The 15,675-nt window shown below is 50.8% G+C and overlaps 7 protein-coding genes across 7 annotated transcripts in view; 5 read left to right on the top strand and 2 right to left on the bottom strand.

The window, feature by feature from the left end:
• Window positions 1-215: 215 nt before the first annotated feature.
• UREG_03674 (uncharacterized protein) lies at window positions 216-2,381 on the bottom strand (the record flags this gene model as incomplete). The annotated part of the gene is made up of 6 exons (XM_002544111.1): window positions 216-361; window positions 606-885; window positions 951-1,997; window positions 2,066-2,101; window positions 2,159-2,306; window positions 2,362-2,381. The coding sequence occupies 6 exons, from the start codon at window positions 2,379-2,381 to the stop codon at window positions 216-218; spliced, it is 1,677 nt and encodes a 558-aa protein (XP_002544157.1).
• A 1,213-nt stretch (window positions 2,382-3,594) lies between these two features.
• Window positions 3,595-6,410, top strand: UREG_03673 (uncharacterized protein; the record flags this gene model as incomplete). The annotated part of the gene is made up of 6 exons (XM_002544110.1): window positions 3,595-3,690; window positions 3,822-3,890; window positions 3,958-4,024; window positions 4,114-5,532; window positions 5,602-6,107; window positions 6,162-6,410. 6 exons carry the CDS (start codon window positions 3,595-3,597, stop codon window positions 6,408-6,410), a joined length of 2,406 nt encoding a protein of 801 aa, XP_002544156.1.
• Window positions 6,411-6,810: 400 nt separating this feature from the next.
• On the top strand, window positions 6,811-7,633 carry UREG_03672 (uncharacterized protein; the record flags this gene model as incomplete). The annotated part of the gene is made up of 2 exons (XM_002544109.1): window positions 6,811-7,057; window positions 7,236-7,633. The coding sequence occupies 2 exons, from the start codon at window positions 6,811-6,813 to the stop codon at window positions 7,631-7,633; spliced, it is 645 nt and encodes a 214-aa protein (XP_002544155.1).
• A 2,477-nt stretch (window positions 7,634-10,110) lies between these two features.
• UREG_03671 (uncharacterized protein) lies at window positions 10,111-11,150 on the top strand (the record flags this gene model as incomplete). The annotated part of the gene is made up of 4 exons (XM_002544108.1): window positions 10,111-10,179; window positions 10,244-10,399; window positions 10,462-10,584; window positions 10,647-11,150. 4 exons carry the CDS (start codon window positions 10,111-10,113, stop codon window positions 11,148-11,150), a joined length of 852 nt encoding a protein of 283 aa, XP_002544154.1.
• Window positions 11,151-12,000: 850 nt separating this feature from the next.
• Window positions 12,001-12,949, bottom strand: UREG_03670 (uncharacterized protein; the record flags this gene model as incomplete). The annotated part of the gene is made up of 2 exons (XM_002544107.1): window positions 12,001-12,517; window positions 12,939-12,949. 2 exons carry the CDS (start codon window positions 12,947-12,949, stop codon window positions 12,001-12,003), a joined length of 528 nt encoding a protein of 175 aa, XP_002544153.1.
• Window positions 12,950-13,225: 276 nt separating this feature from the next.
• Window positions 13,226-14,493, top strand: UREG_03669 (uncharacterized protein; the record flags this gene model as incomplete). Its single annotated transcript, XM_002544106.1, has 7 exons — window positions 13,226-13,256; window positions 13,279-13,348; window positions 13,702-13,774; window positions 13,843-13,972; window positions 14,024-14,080; window positions 14,142-14,190; window positions 14,253-14,493. 7 exons carry the CDS (start codon window positions 13,226-13,228, stop codon window positions 14,491-14,493), a joined length of 651 nt encoding a protein of 216 aa, XP_002544152.1.
• A 933-nt stretch (window positions 14,494-15,426) lies between these two features.
• The window catches only part of UREG_03668 (uncharacterized protein), a gene marked incomplete at both ends in the record, with an annotated part of 2,914 nt that continues 2,665 nt past the window's right edge, over window positions 15,427-15,675 (top strand). Inside the window, one exon of the mRNA XM_002544105.1 lies at window positions 15,427-15,646. Within this exon, the coding sequence (XP_002544151.1) occupies window positions 15,427-15,646 (220 nt within the window). The remainder of the gene's footprint in view (window positions 15,647-15,675) is intronic.

The raw sequence follows: 15,675 nt of genomic DNA, 5'->3' as shown, positions 1-15,675 counted from the left end.
AGGGGACTGATCGCAGGCGGGACTATCAAAGCAACAACAGATTCAAAGTCTTCCGAGTGCCTCTGCGTGGCTTACGTGCGTGCCATACAAGCGGTCCACAAGGTTCGTATCGACGAGGCTCGAGGCTTGGTAACCCACTCCTATGTGAAAGTACTGCCCAAAGGCTCTTCTGATTCCTGGAATCGAGATGCCTCCAAAGTTGGCATGAACCGAGCTTAACGAAAGATCGCGCTTGAGAACGGGCCCAACCGCAAGGGAAAGAGGGTGACAGTATGGTAACTTAACGATACCGGGAATGACATGAGATGGAGAAAGTTTTCAAGACGCGAGGGAAGTCTTGCGGTTTTGGAGTGCAAAGCGGCTGCACGCCGAAGGATCAATACGAAACCGAATTTCGTACGGGAAGGAAAAAGAAAGGACGAAAAAGAAAGCAAAGGCAGAGCGCAGAACGTGAAAGTAAGCAAAAACAAGCATCCCAAGCACCCGGCATCACAGAATTGAGCTCTTGGCGTATGCAGCACGATATCGAAAAATCGCACCATTAGAGACCGCTCGACGACGAGGATAGCGGCGAGAGAAACGAAAACGGGACAATAGAAACTTACCGAGATGGTTACTGAGATTTCCTCGCACCCAGGACCTGATTTCGTCGGCTGTGACTCTCTTTTCTCCCTCTTCTCGAGCAACAACAAATGCAGCAACGACTTCTCCATACCTCTGGTCCGGTACTCCCACCACGGATACGTTCGAAACGCCGGGATGGGCGAAAAGGCAATTTTCAATTTCTAATGGGTGAATATTCTCCCCGCCACGGATAATCAAATCTTTGATTCGACCCGTGATGCTCACGTATCCGTCTGCCGACATCAACGCCTCATCTCCGGTCTATCGAATGGATTAGCATCCTGTCAGCCCAGTTCCATGCCGTGAAGAAAGTGGAAGCAACTTACGTGCATCCAGATTTTACCATCATCATCAGCTTTCATGGCTGCGGCTGTTTGTTCCGGAGCGCCCCAGTATTCTTTCATGACCGAATAGCCGCTCACAACCAGCTCTCCCTTGGACCCGACAGGAAGGATTTTGCTATGGTCACCCGGCGCGACGACTTTCGCTTCCACATGGGGCATCAAACGACCTACAGTGTTTATGCGCTTGTCGATTGGATCGTCTGTCGTGGTCATGCAAGAGACGGGGCTGGTCTCCGTCATCCCGTAACAGATGGTTAACTCTGTTAAATTCAAGGTCTTGTGAAGCTTCTTCATCAACTCCGCGGGAATACTACTGCCGGCGGCGATGCCCGTTCGTAAATGCTCGAAGCCCTCGTATGGGACGGTTCCATTTGCTAGTAACTCTAATTCTTCGACAAACATGGTTGGGACGCCGTAGAGTGCAGTGCACTTTTCTTCCTGCACTGCTTTTAGTGTAGCAACCGCGTTGAATGATTCCGACGGGAATACGATCGCAGAACCATGGGTTGCAGTCGCCATGTATCCTAGAATGCATCCAAAGCAATGGAACAGAGGAGGTGGGCAACAGACTACATCTTGAGGCGTCAGGCGCATGCGGTCTCCGATTTGAGCGCCGTTGTTTAGGATGGAGCGGTGCGACAGACAAGCTGCCTTTGGCATGGACGTGGTGCCCGAAGTGAACTGTATGTTCACGATATCGTGTGGATCGAGGCCTTGCGGCGGCAAAGGGCGCAGATCTGGTGCGAGTTCGGATAATATTGACGTGAAGGGTGTGGTGCATGCAAAGGAGGATGTATCGACTCGACCACCGTCGTTCTGAACAAGGACAATGTGTTTGAGTGAAGGGACCAGCACCGACTGCAGTTTGCCGCTACTGAGGTTTGGCACGATCTGCGAAAGAAGGGGCAAGTTTGATCGGGGCTCTCGTCGCGGTAAATTGGCCTCGGTGCTTATAATCAAATGTGTAGCGGACAGGTGGCTCAGCGCGGCGGCAACCTGGGTGGTGTTGAAGTTGGGGTTTAACGGAACCTGGACCAGCGTGCACTGTTAACCCCAATCCATGCTTTCCAAGCTCAAGTCATCTGGGGCATACTTACCAGCACTGCTCCTAGCTTAAAGAGCGCATAGGTAGCCTATCCACAAACATTTGGTGAGCGCAATGTTCCCAGAGGAATGACAGCGAAACACACCACCGCGTATTCAATACCATTCCCCAACGATATCGCCACACGGTCTCCCTTGCTAACGCCTATTGATGCCAGCCCGCGTGCCAAAGAGTTGCTCTTCAAGTCGAGCTCGTGGTAAGTGAGCCGTTGTTTTTGGTGCCTTGAGACAACACTAGATCCACCGAGTCAGCGCTCAAACGAGTCGCAAGGGCGGGAACCCAAAGAACCCACGCTGTTCTATCCCCATGCCTACTCACGACACTCGCAAAATGATCACCAACTGTTTGTTCGAATAACGGAGGCTAAATGGGCTAAGCGTGCATGCAAGATTGCAGCAACCACGGTCACAATTAGCTTTCTGGGGTAGCAGGAGGCATTGGGCATGTCACTGACCTGGGACGGGCCGCGTGCGTAGCTTTGCGTAAGCAAGCCTCTCAGCTGTATCCCGCTTCTCAGAGAAGAAATCGGAGCCCTGCCGACCCGTGGCAGCCTCCAAAGGCGAGATCGAGGCATTGAGCAGAGCGTTCCCGAAGCGGATTTGACTCCAGGCAATTGAGCAAGAAACCGGCCGTCGTCAGAGAGTTGGAATCCAGGAACAGAGGCTTTGCTTCCACAACAGACACCAAAAGGACACGGTCAGGCATCGACCAGCAACCATTGTCTCCTTACACCCGAGGCCTTTGTGTGTCGGCGCTGAAGGTCCGCTCGTTGCGGGGATTTGCCCCGAGTTGCTCTTGAGCCTTCGTTGCGGAGTGTGGGGGAAGGTTTGGCGGCTTGGCACGTTTCTGTGCCTGAAAAATATTTTGCCTGGAAGCCTCATGGCTTGCCTTTCATCTCAACTGGCTGAAGACATTTTTCCAGATGGCAGATGGTGGAAGGAATCAGATGCCAATCTACCCCAGAGCATGATTGAAATGCTTCAAATGCTCAAATTAACCAGACATTGTAACCTAGTGCACGTTCAGTGTATATGTTAATGGCATATTGTAGCGTGACTTGCCTTTTGTTTGTCTTTTGACAGCGTGCATTTGAGTGACTCGGTGAAGAGTGAGGATGGCCATGATTTGAGAGAACTGCAATTCCTTTAATATATATTTTTGTTGTACAAAGCAAGCTCTCTAGGCTCTGTTGATATTCTACATCAGTTTCTCCTGAGCCTGACACTGCATGGCTTAGAAGAGCAAATTTGGCCGAGAGCACTGCTGTGAGGGGAGGGATCATCATCACCAGGCACCGGCCTACCCGCAGCTGGACGAAGAGGACAATCGCAGTAGTTGAAAGAAGGACCGCAGTGGCAACTCCTCAACTTGGGAAAGCGTCAACATTTTAAGCAACTATAACTCATCAGAGGCAGCTCCCCGCCAAGGCCTATGACGCCGCTGCGGCACCGTCCAGTCAACTCAGAGCTTGAGCGTTGAGTCCGTTAACTAGCAGCCCCTCTAGTGAGATCCCTCGAAAACATGCCAGATATGCCTCAGGTCCCTTCGGACGATGCCATCAATGAATTTGTTGCCATCACAAAGACAACCAGGGACCATGCAACCAGTCTCCTCCAGGTAAGCCGAAATGACAACATCGACTCCCCGCCGCCCCCGATGGACTGGTCAACATGCCTTGGAGATTGTTGCGATCTCTCCAATCATTGAAATGAGAAATTTATAAGGCTGACGTCTTGTCTACCTGGCAGGCAAACAATCTCGATGCGAATCAAGCCCTCAATGCCTTTTTTGAAAGTAATAGTGGTCAACCACCCCAGGTGAGCAGCAGCCTATCCGTTCCGGCGGTTTCCCATCAAAAACTTAGCTGACAACCCGTTCCATTAGAATCAATGGCCGGTGAGCTCGGAGCCAGAGCCAAAACCTCCTGGCTATCCGACCGAGAATGTTCAAAGTGAGAGCGTCGTCCACCCTGTCCGCGTCATGATTTGATCCTCACATCACTACTTGTATCGATCTTTCTAATTTCTGTGATGCGCTTAGAATCATTCAATATCGACCGGGGCGATAGCTACACAGCTCCTCCGTCACGCCCGCCATCACGAATAGGCCACCGTTCGGCACTTGAGAGAGTCAGAGCACAGGAAACCGACGGGGCAGCGTCTTATCGTAAGGACTTTTCCCACAGGATACAAGTCTCGTCTATTGATCTGCCTCTAGCACAAAGCCAACACAAAATGACACTGGAAGAACGCGAGGAGCATGACATGCAACAGGCCGTGGCGGCGTCCCTGAGTCGCAGCTTTGATCGTGCTGGCCAAGAGTCTGGAGTTGTAAGCGCTCGTGGTACTCAATTCGGCCCTGCCAACCGTGATTACTATGATAATGCATCGTGGGCTATGACTACGTACAACGACCCTACACCCAGGCAACCATGTATGCACCCAGACCCTGAGGAGCGGAAAAGAGAGAATGGCTTTCCTGCGTTCTGCCGTCCTCTGGCATCGGCTGAATATCTTGGAGCTTGCATCACCATACTTCATTCTATTCCATTATCGAGGGAGGCGTTTATCTCAAGGAATCGGCTGATACCCGATTATGGTCACCATCCATTTTGGTGGAACGGAGAGCCAATTGATACCCCCCCGACTGGCAATGACAGTCAGTCCAGGAACTCTGATAAAGTGTTCGTGGAAGCGCAACGGTTAATGGCTTTTTTGGATGGCACCACTCGTGCATTTGGAACAATAACCTCTCTCGTCGACATCCTAACGTCCGGCCGAAATCGTCCCGAGAAAGTATTGCCAGAGTTCTTAGAACAATGGCAACGAGAAGCCTTTTTAAAGAATCGAAACCAACCCAGTAGCAACCTCTTTGAGTCAACCTTGCTCACCAAATCTAGTAACCCACAGCCACAGATCTCCCGGTTCCCTTTTTGTGTTGCGGAGATGGAGTTCGAACCTGACGAAAATGAGACTCTATATGATGTTATTGACAACTTCCTCTGGCAGGGAACCCCGCCAAACAAGCCTCACAGCACATGGCTAGGAAAGATTGCTCCCATTTTTACCATGCGTTTGAGGGTTAGCGGCAAAACCACTCGACCCGTTGGAGTGAAGATCCCCGCAACTTGGTATCCCGACCGCTATCTAGAAGCGAATCAAGGTTTTGTTCAAGAGCTACGAGAACGTCGACTAGATGCTGAAGCTGATTTAGAGAAACTGAAAGATCTAATTGAGGATTATTCAACTGCTATACTTCCAGGGGGCCAAGCCACGCCCTTCAAGACTCTTTTGGAAAACGCAATTGCCGGCACAAACAAGGTCGTGAAAGGCACTCGTACCGACACATCCGCTGACAGCAGCGATGACACATGGGAAACTATCCTTACGGCTGAAGAAACAGAGAAACTGGTGGGCGACTTGAAATCTCTCGCGGAGAAAATCGACCGAAGACTGGCCAGTAAGTAATTTCCTTTCTTATTGCTCTGGTTGGAAGTTGTATCCCACGTTGCTAACGAAATTTACACAGCGTTATCTCAGAAAGAACAGCAGGTGAAGGAGAGCCTTAAACGATTTTCTAAGAGCCTGACGGAGAAGGACGATGACAGCGAGAAACCACCTCACCACAAATATACTTTACGTGGAGTGAGTACTCATCCGCACCTCATGTATGTTTTAAAACGGGTCCCAGGCGCGAAGAACATGAGAGATATATTCCCAGATATGACCTTCGAAAATGAATGGGAGTGGTGGCGGATAAGTTTTTCTGTAGAAGATGGGAAGAACACCACACACCGACCCATTCAGGACCCCTTAAGGGTGTCAAGATCGGACGGAAGCAGTTATCTTCTTGATAGAACGAAGCCGAGGATACTCATACCTAACCATCAGGAACCATATGGGTACACTATTACTCCGGCGCGTGAACTCGAAGTGCTTCAGGCGGCCAAAGAAGATCATTCTTCGGTCCTTCTCGTTTACGCTAACGAAGATGCAGTCCAGTATGAAGGAGCTGAGCTGCCAGAACCCTTGCAGGTAAGGGTTTAACCCATTGACCACTTGATTTGGGACTGACGTCGTTGGCGTTAGGCTTTTCTTGATGCCGACAACCAAGCTTTCGAGGACGAAATTAGGCGAATGCAGGTGCGATTTGAAAAGGAGTTAAAGGAATTCCAGGACGGCGTCACAGAAGAATTCGTCGAGGATATTGATCTAAGAAGCGCTTCGAGTAGTGAACTGAACTATATCGAGGAGGAGGACGAGGGGCAGGGGCAGGAGGGCGGGGGAGAAGAAGAAATGAATATTGAACCTGACCGCCGTGTTCCTCCGGCAGCATGAGCATTCTAGGGCTGATAGTCTACTGTATCAATTTCAACGTCTCGGGGGATGGGAAGCAAACTTGTATGGTTAGAGGGATTATGCATTGGGTTTAATGGTACGGAGTAGTATCGTTTTGTTGAGCAGGACTCAAATCAATTATAACTACGGAGTAACAAGTTCAATCTATTCGTTAATAATAGGTTTCGGATAACCTCATTATTCGTCGCTGGGAAAAGCTCTGCTTGGAGGCCGTTGGCTGGTTGAGCAGCCTAAGCTGGATCGGCAATCCCCGGACTTTCTCCAAGCTGATCGTCAAAGGGAAATCAACAGTAGCCAACAGCACAACACTCAAAGCAGCCAAAAAAACAAAAAAGGACATCGTCAAGTCATTTCGATACATTATTCCCCCCGGTTACCCATGGACACGGACATTCCAGATACGATCACCTCCACGGCCGCCGACACAATCGAGCTTCTGGAGACGCGACTCCGCAGGATCGAATACCTTTTGACCGGAGGCACGAGCTGGACCGGTGAGCCGGAGCGGCTTCCCGGGCCACCTGCATCGGCGAGGGAGTCGGTCGCGGCGCGTCTGGCTGGGTTGGAGCGCGAGCTGAGGGTGTTGAGCACAAAGGTTCCTGCGGTGCAGGATGTGTTGAAGCTCTGTAAGGGACTTGTTCCATCATCATTCCCCGGTTAGGAGGACGCTTTTTTGTTAAAAAGGGCGTCTTCGTTGATTCGCCCTTTTTGCTTGATTTTTCCTCTCAAAGAGAGTTCTCCGCGAATTTACATGGTCTATTTATTATATGCTAAAACCTCGGGGGGCCATTTCTCCCAAAATAGATTCTCGTTACCCCGATCTCTTCCAGAGCTCCGATCCGTCCACCGTTCCCAGCACCCTGTCCACCCAATCCCTCGCCTCAATCGTCCTCTCCTACGCCACAGCCTTTCCCGAAACCGCTTCGCGACTCAGCTCGCTGCAGGACCTGCCCATTCCACCGGCCAAAGCGTCGACGAGCCTGATCGAGCTCCAGCCGCGGATCGATCGGGCGCTGCGGGAGGAGGAGAGGCAGGCGGGTGAATTGGCGGAGCTGAGGGCGCGGAGTGCGCTGTTGATGAAGAGGTGGATGGAGGTGGGGATTGTTGGGGGTGGGGAGGTTTGGGGGGAGTGGGAGGAGAGGGTGAGGATGGCGGAGAGGGAGGTGAGGAGGTTGGAGGGGAGGATGGCGAGGGAGGAGTGAGTGCGTTGGGATGGAGAGGGTGATTTGGAGATTTCGATTCTACGCTGGGCGTTGTGATATCGCGTCGAGAGACGGGGTGGATGTTACTGTTTGGGAAAAAAGGTGCGTTTGAGATTTACTGTTGCTATGCTAACTTGGGAATCGGCATTACTGAACTGGGCAGTTTTTTCTAGTTGATGGTCTCTTTTGGGATTTTCTCAAACGAGGATGGTGAAACAAATAACGAACTGGTTCGTAACTCGAATCGTTCAAGAGCAGTGTTACGGATGGGAGCATGACATGGCCTTGATGACGATATCCCTGCCTTAACGATGGAGGGCATCAAGAAGATTATGATATTTCTCGCAAACGTCAACGATTGGTGTGCCTGAAACTTGGTGAACCGTGGGACTCGACGAGGATCTGGAACAAGGGGAGCTCTTTGGGTGGGAAGGGCAGAGTTTTCGAGATCCACGGATTAATGCGAGAATGAACAAAAAGACGTTTACGGAAGAATCTGGATGGGATTTGCATTTGGATGAGGGGCATCATCAAATTTCTGACCGGCGAATTTGGGAGAGCGGCCTGTATAGTATGGAATATGCATTTTACGTTACAGGGGTCGATGGTGCGAGGAAGCAACTAGATATCCAGTCTTTCTCCTGTCCAAAACCTCGCACGCGTTAAGATACTAGGAACAAGAAGTGTCGTGTGCATCGACTCCCGGACGCCCGTTCGCGTACTTGTTAATTGTTCCTGCTTCCAACGTGTGTGCATCTCGTTTTCCCGTGCAAGCTGGCTTTTCCCTTTTTTTTTTCTGCAAAAGCGGCCTCTTTTTAATCTCACCGTGCATCTTGATATGTCAGTTGCTCAACCTGAAACCGCCCCATCTGCACGCGAAACTAGTTGCCAGGGGTGATCATTCCAACGGCCTTTGCTCCTCAGCGGACGTGCGGACGCAGGGGACAAGCGGTCGTCGTGCTCTGAAATCGTCTTGTTTCGACTGTACAGGGAGCAAGAGGAGGGGCCGAGAATTCCCCTTCTCCTCCCCCCTCCCCTTTTTCCTTTTGGGCCTTCTCTCTGCTTTCTTTGGCCAGGGGTGTGAGCAGGGCGGGAGAGATGGGAAAGAGATGTTGCTGCATGTATGTTTCAGAACGCGACTTTGGAAAGAGGATCGGGTTTGGATTTTACATGTCTGCTCGTCTAACAATTGCTCGATGCTGAGATGCATCGAGGCAGATGTCAGGCATGGCATGATGCAGCCCTAAATTTAGACCTGTCAGTGAATTTCGAAGCTCGAGTCTTCGATGAAGCTGCCAGTCAAGAAATGCGCTGTGGAGCGGGCTAGTGTGAGAGTCCAGTAGTTATTCTAGCCCTTTTGACTGGGAGGAGTGTGTCGATGGCGATGTTGTGATATTCGAAAAGGGCTTCATATGGATAGCCGGATGGTTGGAAATCTAATTACTGTGTGCTGGATGATCGTAGTACAGCTTCAATCTGTGGCATCATGCCTTCATCCAGTGTTTCTTCAGACATGGCTTCCCGTCCTTGTCAATGTCAAAAGTCGTAGCCGATGATGCCGGGCCAGAACGATGTGTTGTGTCTGTAGGGATGCGCGAAAGGGGGCCCCAGGTGAAGCGTCTTTTCGCAGGCCTGAGTGAGTCTTTTGTGGATTTTATTTGATTTTATTTTTTCTCACTTGTTGGAACTCCGGTCGCTTCTCAGTGTCTGGCTCACGGCTCGCTTTATTGATTCTGTGGTTAATAATTTCCACTGATTGTTTTGGTGGCCCTTAACTCGTCTGTTAACAAACCGGCAGAAACTCAGCCTTCTCACCACATCATCAATCAACAATCACATCCACCTCTTCTCTCCCAGTCTCTCGTTTCATCCATTCATTCCAGTTCTGTTCTTACACTTCTTACCCCAGCCCGCTCATCCAGAGTCGTCGTTCTTTTTCTCTTCCGACCCTTTTCAACTTGTTTTTGCCTTTGCTTCCCCTCGCCTGACCAGCCTGGCGCTGTATACCTTCTGCGATATTCCCACCCAACTTCCTGTGAACATCGCTCTGAGCCGACATCGCCCCAAACCTACGGCCTGATCTTGTCATTCGGAGCACTAGCTGGATGCTCAACAGTCTCAGGTTTCAGCGCAGCTCCCACCCTCTCCATGTCACGGCTTGCCAGCGCCCTCAAAGCCTCAGTCTGTGATTCACTTCATCAATAACATTGCCACGATCAGTAAATCGTCGACGGCCGATACGACCATCTCTACGATATAACCTCTCGAACCGGTCACCACGAAGCCATCGTCACGGAATACACGGTTCGGAAACCATTGATAGGAAACAACTGTGGTGGGGGGTTACACTGCACTGAATTCATTCCTCGACGCAGAACCACGATCCCACTCACATCGCTTTGATGGTGACTCGACCATCAACTTACTCTCCATCTCTCCGCAAGGCCCCTCCCTTTCCCGATCGGCGACGAGCCACAATGCCGCGAATTCGCCTGGATAACCTGTTCGGGGACCCCTTTGCCTTGGCATCGGTCTCCATATCGTTGGTATGAATCTCAATGGTCGACAGACAGCGAAGATGGGCAAAGGCTAACTCCATACTGTCATTAGCTCGCATGGTTGATTGCGTTCGTTTCTGCGATTATATCCTCTATCCGCGACTCCTTCCCTCCTATCTACTGGTGGAACCTTGTCTATATGTTCCTTTGTATCGTTGGCATCGCGTACGTGATGGCAACGGCAACGACCCATATCTATAGCACCGCGGTAGGTTTGGGGTCTATAGCGATGTTGTAGGCATGTTTCACTGATGCGGGTGTTGATCACAGGTTGTTGGATATGTCTCCGCAGGTTTTGCCTTTACCACCTTCGCCGCCGATGGTTTATTGAAAAAGCAATCCGGGTCGAACGAAGCCGCGGGCGCTGGATTTATCCTTCTCTCCATCGTAAATGTATGGTCTGCTTGTTGCGCCTCCTGAGTGTGAGCAAGCCACTCTAACAGGTTTCTCTCCAGGTCGTCTGGATATTCTATTTCGGATCATCGCCCCAGTCGCGATCGCGTCACTACATTGACTCATTCGCCATGCATAAAGAACAACCATCCTACCTCAACCCCAGCCAGATGTCGAACCATTACAACAATCGACCTGACACCACCGTCTCCACCCAGCCGCCCCAAATGTATACCTCCGCGCAATTGAATGGCTTCGAGACGTCGTCACCCTATGGTGCCCCACCAGGGCCATCCGGAGCATCAGGCATCGGCAATTCACAAGTTAACTTGGCAGGCACAAGCTCCAATGGCGAAGCGCCCAACGAAGTGAGCCCGCCTACGGAATACCCTTATAAGGCTAAGGCGATCTATGCATATGAAGCAAATCCCGATGATGCAAACGAAATCAGTTTCACCAAAAATGAAATTCTCGAAGTGTCGGATGTAAGCGGCCGGTGGTGGCAGGCGAAGAAAGCGACGGGAGAGACGGGAATAGCACCATCGAATTACTTGATCTTGCTTTGAGCGATATGACAACCAAATAAACACATAAAAGAAAGGAAAAAAGGAAGTGATGCCAGCGTCCAATAATAGTGTGCATAACGTCTCGCTCGTTGCAGAAAAGTAGACAATTTTTCTGCACTTGATACCCGCCGTCTTTGTGTATCTTTTTATGCTATTCTCTCCCACTTTTTGTTGTCATTTTTCCGGCGCAATTGGGAAGCTTGTGATAAATATGTCATGTCTTGATGGGTTCATTTTAATCGTTTTAGTGTTATCTCCCTCGTTTCTTTTAATCTCCATTTGATTTTCTTCGATTCGGAAGTTCGTCTGGAAATCTGGCTCTCTACCCGAGTCTCTCTCACTCACTCTTTTAACTTGTGGTTCGTCTTGATCTCGGTCGTCTGGCTTGGAGAATCCCGCTGAGCTGTATCCATTACCCTTTTCGATTTTGCCTTTGGCTTTGGGAAGGACTTGACCCTGTAGGAGAGAGCGGTCTCCCCCCAAGAACTAATGTTCCAGCTGTTCGGACCGGACTGTACGATGTATTTTTCCGTTATCTTGTTTGCAGACGAGAGCAAGGGTATGACTGTTGCGAGTCTGTTTTCTACCCCGGGTTTACGGCACTCTTCGCGTCCACAGACGAACCGATGCCGGTCTTTTTTTTTTATCTGCAAATCCCGCTAGTCTTTGCATGTGCAATATTGATTGAAAGTTTTTGTTGTTGTCTGCCGGGCAATGCGTGATTCGCCCGCTCTGTACATATGGTCAGAAATAGGTACGTTGGCATGGAATGGACTTGATGCCTTCTACTTGTTTTGTTCGTGTCGGAATCTAATCAGGGAAGTTGAGGGATGGGCATTCCAGGTCTGCCTTAGGAGACCGTTGGCCAGGATGGGTCGAATGCCCTTTCTGTGAGGAGACAGGGAGAACCATGCCTTTGCAAATCCCGAGGCGCAAGCATCACCCCTTGAGCCAGGTTAATGATGAAGAGGCCGAGCCGCGTCCTCCCGGGCCACGAGAATGATACAGCGGGGGCTATAGGTGCTGGCTGGTTTGCGGTAGCCCTCAAGGGTCCAGGAACGACAGCCCTCATCTTCAGTCGACTGGGCCCGTATTGGAACTTCTTCCGAAATCCCCATCGAAGGCATCCGGTATTTCTTGGGCCGCTCTCTAGGTCAATGGCCACCACCAGCTGTTTACCATGGCGGCGGGCTTCTGTTGCGCTCTCGATGCTCTTTGGTGGGTTGCTTTGCAATTTGCAAACGGTGTACTCTGTAGATCGACCCAAACGACTCCCTCTAGAGCGCGTGGGCGTTTGTATAATGCCAAAGGAGCCTCCTTGCAAGCGGCTTCGATTCGTCTTCGCGAACCGTCCTGGGAACCACTGCCTACGCGGGGGATCTAAATTTCCTCATTACTACATTTAATGATTCTTTGCCGGTGGAGTCGGGGCCCGGTGCTAACTAGCGGAAGCCAAGTGGGAAGCTTCAGTTTTCTCTTTTCTGCTTCCGCAAGAGAAATAGGCCCTGTTTCTGGCTGTGGAGAAGTTGCTACAAACCGATGTTGATGCGAACCGACGGTCTAACGGGCTAGAGCATTTCCATCGGGATATTTTTCTCTTCTCATTTTTCCTTTTTTCTTGGATATATCTGCCCGTCCTGTTCGCCTCTTTTCCGCTGATTCTTTCCATCCGGGCTGCTCGTTTCCGACTGGAAAGGACTCTTCTTATTTTCTGTGGCTTTCTGCTCGCAGCTGTTGCTCCGGTGAAGCCGTGTGCTTTCGGGCTAGATGGAAGCCGGCCCTTTTTACCCAGTCGTCATTCTTTGCTATCCTTCTTTCCATTCGAGAGAGTATTGCTCTTGGAGTCGAAATCGAAGCTGCCAATCGTTCCTACCGCAGAACTTGATGGCTTTGGGCAAGAAAAGGGAAGCAATTATCTTTTCCGGCTTGGTATAAACATCCTCCAATCCTTATTCTCTGGGGATCTATTCTCACGTCCCCATTTATATAGTTTGGATTGCGAGCTATATAGGGCACTCCCGGTTGTATAGTTACTTGTATAATTATGGGAGCAAAGGAGATTCCAGTTGCCGCAAATGTGCTGGGGACTATTGGGACTGTGCTATGGTGCGTCCAGCTGGTCCCTCAGATCTGGTACAATTGGAGAAGAAAGAAGACGGACGGGTTGCCCGGGTCGATGATGCTTCTATGGGCACTATGTATGTTTTGTCCTTTGCTAAGGCGGAATGTTTCCCATACGGTCTATGCAACCCAAAAGCAAACAGGATTGGGAATAAGGGTTGACGTGTTCGCGAATTGCAGGTGGCTCTCCGTTTGGAGTATATATGGTCTTGCAAGTACGTGGTGCCTTTCGTTGCCCTTTTTGTGGCTCGCAATTGACAAGAATTCCCATAGGAAGTCAATATACCAATTCAGATCCAGCCACAGATCTTTGCAGCATTGAGCTTGCTATGTTGGACACAGATTCTTGTCTATCATCAGTCAGCTTATTGTCCTCCCCTTTCAAATCCGTGAAATGCTAATGTGCTGGTAGCAAATATACGCCTTCTAGGGCAGCCATAATTGGTGTGGTTGTAGGAGCACTGCTGGGCGGTTCAGAGGCCCTTTTCATTCTTACATTACGGGTAAGGATATCTGCTACTTGGGCTACTCGGGGGCAATGCTACTGACACTTGCTCTACAATGATGTTAGATTCCCTATAGGAAAGGCACCACATGGCCCGCGCTTTTATTTGGGGTTCTCGCCACGATCCTGCTTGTAGTCGGGTTGTTAGCTCCATACCGTGAAATTTGGAAGAGGAGAGGGAGGGTCGTGGGCATCAGTAAGGGCATAATGTTCGGCGACTCTTGAAATTGAAACTGACTGCTTTTAGATTGGGGCTTTCTTGCTATGGATGCACTTGGAGCATTGTTTTCATTGCTAGCTTTAGGTGAGGCACACATATGAAGCCTGCTTTGGACGTGGGTCGCTAAGCTCAAGGCTTATTATAGTTGCCGAAGAATCGTTTGATATCCTGGGAGGGGTTTTATACTGTGTTGTGTGAGTAGCCCGTATCATGTGGTGAACCTAGGGAAAAGAAGGCTTACAGGGACGTTTTGCAGGTTCGCTTTAGAATTAGGGATCTTTGCGAGTCACATCGTCTGGCGCTTTCTACACCGAGATCTTACCAGAGAAGCTAAGGCTGCCGGTGTGACGGTCGACGAGATTCTCGAAACCCGTATGAAAGCTAGTCCATCCACAGAAGTTCAAAAGGAAGAATCGATGTTTGACCTGGAGACGCAAAGGAGCAAAAGGAATTCTCTGGAAGGAGGAATCCTTAAACCCGTGGCAATTAGTCTGTAGACAATCGAGAGCCGTTAGTTTTGAAGCTCGTATCGCCGCGTGTAAATGGCACGGTCAACGGCGATCGAGAGACGAGACGTTGGCTGCTCATGGGTTTATTTGGCGATTTGACCAGGATGCGTCGACCAGACAGAATAAATGGTGATTCATGAACCAAAGTCTGAGCAAGGATGCGTGATCCCCAGGCGATCGAGGCAGTCCATCTCGCTTCGGCTGCTCTCCATCGCAGGGATCTTTGCTGACTGACAGTGTTTGATGAGCAAGACCACAGCATTGAGGGGCTCTGTAGATTGTTGGCCGTAGTTTTGTGTTCTTCGAGCAGGACGAGTAGTTCAGCCATCTCAACTAGGCTGGGATGCTCGTTAGTCGCTGTTGATCTGCTTGGGAGGAGGAAATTGAAAAACAAACCAATTGGCGCTGGCGAGCTCTCGATCTCTCGGGTCCGTTCTTTGCTTTTTCTGCGCCGACAAGCTGTGCCGCTGGTGAGCTGTTTGGCGAAGCTCTTCACAGCCGACGGATCAAATCTCCAGCGATCAGACACCACATCTCTGCATTTCTCCCACCCGCCCGCCAGAACACAGCAACACCGCGCCTCAGCCAGACGGAGATGGAGCTACGGATCAGACGCTCTGCTCTCGCTGCCACCACCTCCTGCTTGAGATTCCACACATAGCGAAGGACAACAGTGCTGCTCCCCCCGTTGCCGCTCTCCCCCCCTGATCAACTATCACTTGCTCCATCAATTGCCAGGCGACAAAACGGAGGCGGTTCCCTTAAGCTCCAGGCCACCCACCGCGCCCGTGGACCCAGCATCCAGCGTTGAGCGTCTGCCCGTCCAGAGAGCTGGTTAGTGCGTGGACATATTCTGTGTGCGTGTCTGGTTCGTGGAACAGGAAATTTTATTCGAGCCTTTCTTGGTGTTTGGCTGCAACCATGGCCGGCGACAACCCTTCACCTCACCGGCATCATCGACTCTCCAGACTGACTGCAAGGACCGCAAAGCTGCTGCGGCGCACCTCGACCTCCTCCAAGAATCACCCTTCCACCGCCGACTCCCGCGCTGCGACGCCCGGTGCCGACTCACACCTTGATTCTCGCCCCCATTCCTCCTCCCAGCTGCATCCGGGAATTCCAGTGCGACCGTCCAGGCTTCGTGTGCCAAGACCGTCGATACCGTGCGAA

The sequence above is a fragment of the Uncinocarpus reesii genome, genomic scaffold (genome assembly GCF_000003515.1).
Source record: "Uncinocarpus reesii 1704 scaffold_2 genomic scaffold, whole genome shotgun sequence".
Classification (NCBI taxonomy): Eukaryota; Fungi; Ascomycota; class Eurotiomycetes; order Onygenales; family Onygenaceae; genus Uncinocarpus; species Uncinocarpus reesii.
This window is presented reverse-complemented; position numbering and strand designations above follow the sequence as displayed.